The sequence below is a fragment of the Oryzias melastigma genome, linkage group LG20 (genome assembly GCF_002922805.2).
Source record: "Oryzias melastigma strain HK-1 linkage group LG20, ASM292280v2, whole genome shotgun sequence".
Taxonomy (NCBI): Eukaryota; Metazoa; Chordata; class Actinopteri; order Beloniformes; family Adrianichthyidae; genus Oryzias; species Oryzias melastigma.
In genome coordinates this window covers 19,764,222-19,770,295 of record NC_050531.1, presented here as the reverse complement: position 1 = coordinate 19,770,295, position 6,074 = coordinate 19,764,222, and the positions used below count along the sequence as shown (strand labels likewise).

The 6,074-nt window shown below is 36.1% G+C and overlaps 1 protein-coding gene across 2 annotated transcripts; it reads left to right on the top strand.

Moving 5' to 3' along the window:
* Positions 1-319: 319 nt before the first annotated feature.
* On the top strand, positions 320-5,368 carry LOC118600241 (myelin-associated glycoprotein-like). Of its 2 annotated transcripts, XM_036217385.1 has the most exons (8): positions 322-940; positions 1,418-1,516; positions 1,667-2,056; positions 2,327-2,629; positions 2,705-2,965; positions 3,428-3,506; positions 4,220-4,250; positions 5,053-5,368. In XM_036217385.1, the coding sequence occupies exons 2-8, from the start codon at positions 1,429-1,431 to the stop codon at positions 5,128-5,130; spliced, it is 1,230 nt and encodes a 409-aa protein (XP_036073278.1). In that variant the 5' UTR covers positions 322-940; positions 1,418-1,428; the 3' UTR covers positions 5,131-5,368. The 2 variants fall into 2 exon arrangements, with proteins under 2 accessions (XP_036073279.1, XP_036073278.1); XM_036217386.1 differs by lacking the exon at positions 3,428-3,506 and having other exon boundaries at positions 320-940.
* The last annotated feature ends 706 nt before the right edge of the window (positions 5,369-6,074 follow it).

The following is a 6,074-nucleotide window of genomic DNA, read 5'->3' as shown; positions in this document are numbered from 1 at the left end:
TGTCACAGTTCAACCATCCTCCTCCACCGCCGACCACCCGAGGGAGCCATCTCCTAGGTTTTGACATCTTCCTCACTGCATCTCCCATCAACCTTTGCTTTTTTCTCCCAAGCTTCACCAGCTGTTCCACATCAGACAATCATCTCTAACAGTATTTAGACTGGTACCAAGCAGAACTTTGTATGAATGGGACACTGCTGAATGCTTATTTACAATCAAAAAGCAAGAAAGTGGACTTTGTAACTGCAGAGAGTGAGAGTCTATTACTCATGTCATTTTTAATTGTAATAAGAATAAGACAAAAAGGAGACATTTTTATGAAACATTAAGTGATTTAAACATTTCCACTTTCTCATTTCAATCTATTTTGCTATTATGGATTTCTGATTCGTTGATTAGGAAAGTACTCCTTTATTTTCTCCATCAAACTGGTTTAATGATTTAGGTAACTTCTACTGAAGACCTGTGGGGGGCAGCATTACACACACACATCAGTGTACAGCCTGCCAGAAAAAATTAGAAGAAGCAGAACTCTGTATGAAATGTTGTTTTGCATTGCATACAGTCAAAACAGTAATGTGCATTGCTAAGGCTATTATGAATGCGGTATCTGTAGCTGTACTATTTTCCTGTTGGACTATAATTTTTTAACATGGAAAATACTGAAAATACATATTTTGTCCTGAAACTTTCAGCTAAACAGAGATCAGTGGTTTGTTCAAAATTGTCCTAACGACTAAAAGTATTTTCAAACCTCTTATGACTTTAAAAGGCTTTAAAAGATGACTTCCTCTGTCACAGTCGCAGAACGAGTCACATCTTGATAAACATCTATGTCTACACCACACTGGCTTTAAAACACAGAAGTTACTTTTTGAGCTTCTTTTGTGCAACTGAAGAAAAACCTTCGTGTTTCTCTGTTTCAGCTGCAGACTCATCGGTGAGAAAATATTTACTTTCATCTTTAGATTTCATCTTTATATTCTTTTTAATAACTTTGATAAAATTTTATAAAAGACATTCACTCAAGTAAAACTATTTGTATGTAAAAGTTTTTTATATTGAAAAACAGTAATATCCAAATGTCCTTTTGATTTAAGGCTAACTTCACAGGTTATTATAGGAGAAAAAAAAAGGAATTTATAAAAATAAATACAATGGAAAATGTTTGCTGATATTTAAAATGAGTAATCTTCCAATAGTATAAGTGAATCAGTTGTTATTTTGTCCAAAATCAAATAGTTCTGTCTTAGTGAAGTGTAACCTGAAGTGTTTTTATTTTAAAGTGAAATAAATGTATAACCTCAAAATAAACACAGATTGACAGTTTTTACTGTGAGATGTGTTTATTAACAAACCTTAACTCTCAAAACCTTTTGATTAATGGCAGAAACTTTTTTTCTGACTATTCATGTAGTTTCCGCAGAGATGAAGGATGAATGCAGGAGTTTGATGGCAGCTCTGTCTGTGAAGGTGCTGACAGTCTACATGTTCCTGAGTGTCTTCTTCCTTCCAGGTCAGATGTTTGTTCTCTTTCATTTACAGACATTTTTCAATCATTCATTCTTTTATTTATATCTCATTCTAATGTTGTTTACACTGCAGCTGAACTGCAGTTTGTTTATCAGAATTCATCATTAAATCCACATTTTCTTCATCATTCCAGGAGTTTGGGCTGAATGTAAAGAGAATTCACATCTTCACATGACTGCACCAAAGAAGCTGGAAGCTCTGAGTGGATCCTGTTTGATAATTCCATGTAGCTTTAAGAAAACACCAGGAAATGGAGAGAAGTTTGACAAGAGCAAACAAATCATTGGAGTTTGGATTAAAAACAATACTCAGTTCGTTGAAAATCCAAACAATGTGATTTTCAACAGCACTAATCAAACAAACATCTATCCAATGAAGATTATTGGAAACCTGACGCAGACAAACTGCACCACTTTGTTTTCTAATTTGACCACAAAATATACAGAAAGATATTATTTTAGGATTGAAGATGGATATTTTAAAGTAGTCGACCGTTGTAATTTCATTGAGATAAACATTCAAGGTAAGAACTTTAGGTATGTCATTGACAATTACATTTATACTTTCTTTTTCTACTGACAGAAACAACATAAAGAACATTTGATAACAAACTTAATTCAAATAAGAAATGGCGTTTATACAAATAAACTCCTCTTGTGTCTGAATCTTCTGACAGTAAAATCTGTCCAACACAAGATGTCTTCAGCTTTTATCTGTTTGGGACAAGTTTGAACAAATATTTTATGTAAAAAATTGTAAACATTCACAGTTTTTCTGTGTGTTTGAAGCACAGATTCTCCTCAGAGTCCCAGCATTGAAATCCCAGCTGATCTGAAGGAGAAGACGTCTGTCTCCATCACCTGCTCGGCTCCCACTCCCTGTCCTCACTCCCCTCCTGAACTCACCTGGAATCTCCAAGCAGACTCTCAGAGACAAACGGAGACAAACACAGATGGAAGCTTTACAACTAAAATCCAGAAGAACATCACTCTGTCAGACACTCATGATGGATTCACCATCAACTGTTCTGCCAGATATCCTGTGAATGAAGGACCACCAAAGACAGCAGAGACACTAAAGACTCTCAATGTTTCATGTAAGTGATCTGTCAGCACATCACACTTCAGCTGCTTCTGATGAATAAAGTTACTGTGTGTCACATTTTCCTCAGATGCTCCTAAGGACACCTCAGTATCCATCAGTCCATCAGCTTCAGTGTCTGTAGGTATCTGGGTGAAGATGACCTGTTCCAGCAGAGCTAAACCTGCTGTCATCAACTTCATCTGGTTCAGGAGCAGCAAAGATGGAGACCAGAAAGTAGCTGAAGGAGAATTTTACAGTCTGAATGCAACAGAAGGAGGAGCTTATTACTGTGTGGCTACAAATGATCTGGGAAACCAGACGTCTCCAAAGATTGATCTGATTGTTGGAGGTAAATAGAAGTCTTGAATTGTTTAACAAACTTCATTATTCTTTCATTCATTCATGATTCTTGTCAAACGCTCTATCAAACAAATCCTTTCTGCTGTACATCATCAGTAAATGTTTTCACACTGCAGCAAAATGCAAATTCTTATCTACTGTTAACATCACATTCATTTTGTAAATAGCGTGTGGTACACAGCCTATTCTTGTATAGCGCTTTCTACCTTCCTTCGAAGGCCCAAAGTGCTTTACAGTCACTGACCCTTTCACACATTCACACAGTGATGGCGGCTCCGCTGCTGAGCAGTTGGACCAACCTCCCATCAGAGGCAATTTGGGGTTCAGTGTCTTGCCCAAGGACACGAGGATCTTTTATAATAGGCTTTCATTTTAGTTTAAACGGAATGTTTTTTTTTTGTTGTTGTTTTTGCTTTTGTCTTAACAAGTGTTGATTTGTTTCCATCTTTAGGTTCTCTGAAATTAATTATTCAAAATTTTGTAAGAGTTGCTGTGATCCTCATCCTGACCTGCTCAATTTTCTGTATTTGGTAAGTTTAAGTCCAACATGACAACATTTACTTCTTCATTCTGTCGTGGATTTTACGAGGATGTGATTGTAGCAATTTCTGCAAAATCAACCAAAATTCCTGCTCTTTTTCTCAACACAACAACTTTGTCAAATCCCCACAACTTTATTCATCAGTCAAACCAATCAAACGTAAACATTGTCCTTAGTTATTTTTGCTGACATGGCTCATAACTCTCTGTTCCCAACAAAAGTCAAAGTTCAACAGTTTCCTGCTAGTTCTGGTGTCGGGCGGTGTATAAAATAATGATGCCTGGAGACTTGGTTCTGTTTGGCATCAGTGCCACCTGCTCAGTATCACTCACTACATCTCCCAGGGTTCATGGGAGATGTAGTGTTTATAGCTATAAAGTTCACTTTTGTGTAAAATCTTGTGAATATGCTGCTATTAAAGTGAAGCTAAAATGTAAGAGTAGTTTTCACTCACTTTTTTGACAATAAATCAATGTTGGATGGAAATTTCTTGGTCACACCAATTATTGTAAATTATTGTTGCTTTTATTGCAAATCATTTTAGGAAAACTGCCACAAAAATCCTAAAATGCCACAAATTTTTGAAGTTATGACTCAGAAATGTCATGTTGATGTTTTTCTACAAACATCTGGATTCTTTGCTTTACAATTAGTCCAATGATCACTTTAAACTATCGTCTAACTATCTCTGATGTCTTTCAGGTGTTCTAGGAAAATTCAACGACACCAACAGGTAAGTGAAGAGTCAACTTTACTAAAAAAAATGCTCAAGTATTGTAAAATCATTTTCAGGGGATTCACATTGATACTGTTGAAGAGTACTTGAAGTTGAAATCATGAAAATCTACATAAATCAGGGGTCTCAAACTGGCGGCCCACATGACATTTGTGCCCCCCCAGTCGATCTTTTTTGTCCACGCCTTGTTTGTATTTGGTTTGTGATATTTTAGTTTGCTTTATGCTTAAAACAATACCTTTCCTATTGTTGTTGGATGTGGTCGTCAAAAAAGTCCTTAACAACAGTTGCCCATCGTTAGCTTTTGCCGCTACACAGGACACAAGAAAAAAATGGCTTAGTAGTACATGGACATGAACAAATGCTCAATAAACTTGTTTAGTAGACATAGACAATAGATCAAAGATATAGACAGTGGACACAAAAAGATATTTTTGGCACAAATGGAACCACATACGGGTCAAACTCAGCCAGACTCTGCCTTCAGATGCTTCAAGGTAAACTGAGTTTGAGAACCCTGATGTAGATGTTGTATTTGTTCTATCACTGATCTTTTATGGTTTAAAGTTTTTAACCTCTTTACCCCACAACAGATCCATTATTTGTACTTCTCTGATTGTTTTTCTCCTTCCTGTCCTCTCATTTGTGTAATAAATAACTTGGGTTCTATATTTTACAACTAATGTTTCTGTTTTTATGTGTCCTGTCTTCTCTGATGAAGGATAACAGTTGTAGTAAGAAAGAAATGGAATCAGAACACATCTCATGTCTAATTATTGGGATTTTCCTCTTTATTTAGGCAAAAACACAACAGAAACAACCTGCAAATGAGCTTGATCTCCAAAGTCCAGCCATTGACGCCGTATATGAACTGTAATGAAGAACATTAAACAGAGAGCTGAGGATTCTTCAACCTTTCTCCAGCAGCAGCTGGACACAGTGTACTCAAAAGTCAAAGTGTCTTAAAGAAACAACATTTCCACACAGGCTCCTGACACATCAGAATTAATCTATCCTCAAGCGAAGAGAATTTTAGTTTCAAACAGAAAAAATTGACCTAACTGTTTCTCAAGTGTCTTGAAGTTGTTGTTTTAGTTATTAAAATATTAAAAATATTTAAATCTGTGCATAGATTTCTGCTTTGATCTTTTAATATCTTTTCTTCAAGTGTTTTATAAAAGAGTTGTTGTGTCAGTTAAACATGCACTCTTTGCTTTTTTTGTGAAGACATTTGAACGTGTCACACACTCATTTTGACCCTTGTGCTATCCTAGAGTAACAAAGTCAAAAATGCTCTGGCAACTATTTTATTTCAGCATTTATTTCATATTGTGTAAATTTTAACACTTTTTGTGTTTTATTTTGAAAAACCGGATGTGCGCACAGCTCCTGCTAGTGTTGAGCTAGGGGGCCAACCCCCACCCTCTCAGAGCAAAGAGAGCTGCAGGGGGTAAGCCACATATTGCAGAGCGTCTTTCAATTTTTTAATAATTTGTGGGTTATTTAGCATACTGTTTTTGGTTGTTATTCAAATAGCTGTTATATATATATATATATATATATATATATATATATATATATATGTGTTGAGCCTAGTTTTGTGTTTATGTATTTTAAGTTTAGTGAATTTCAAGTGGAAAATTTCTCTTAGCTAGCGAGCAGGTGCACGTGGCACACGAAAGACTGTCGTGGAAACGCAGCCATTTTCCTTTTGATATTTTAGGGAGTCAGATGTGCCACTGCCGGTGGGAACATTGTAATTTTTTTTTTGCCTGTTACAGACCAGAGTAAAGCTGTCAAACTCTGTCCGGTGTTGTGAGT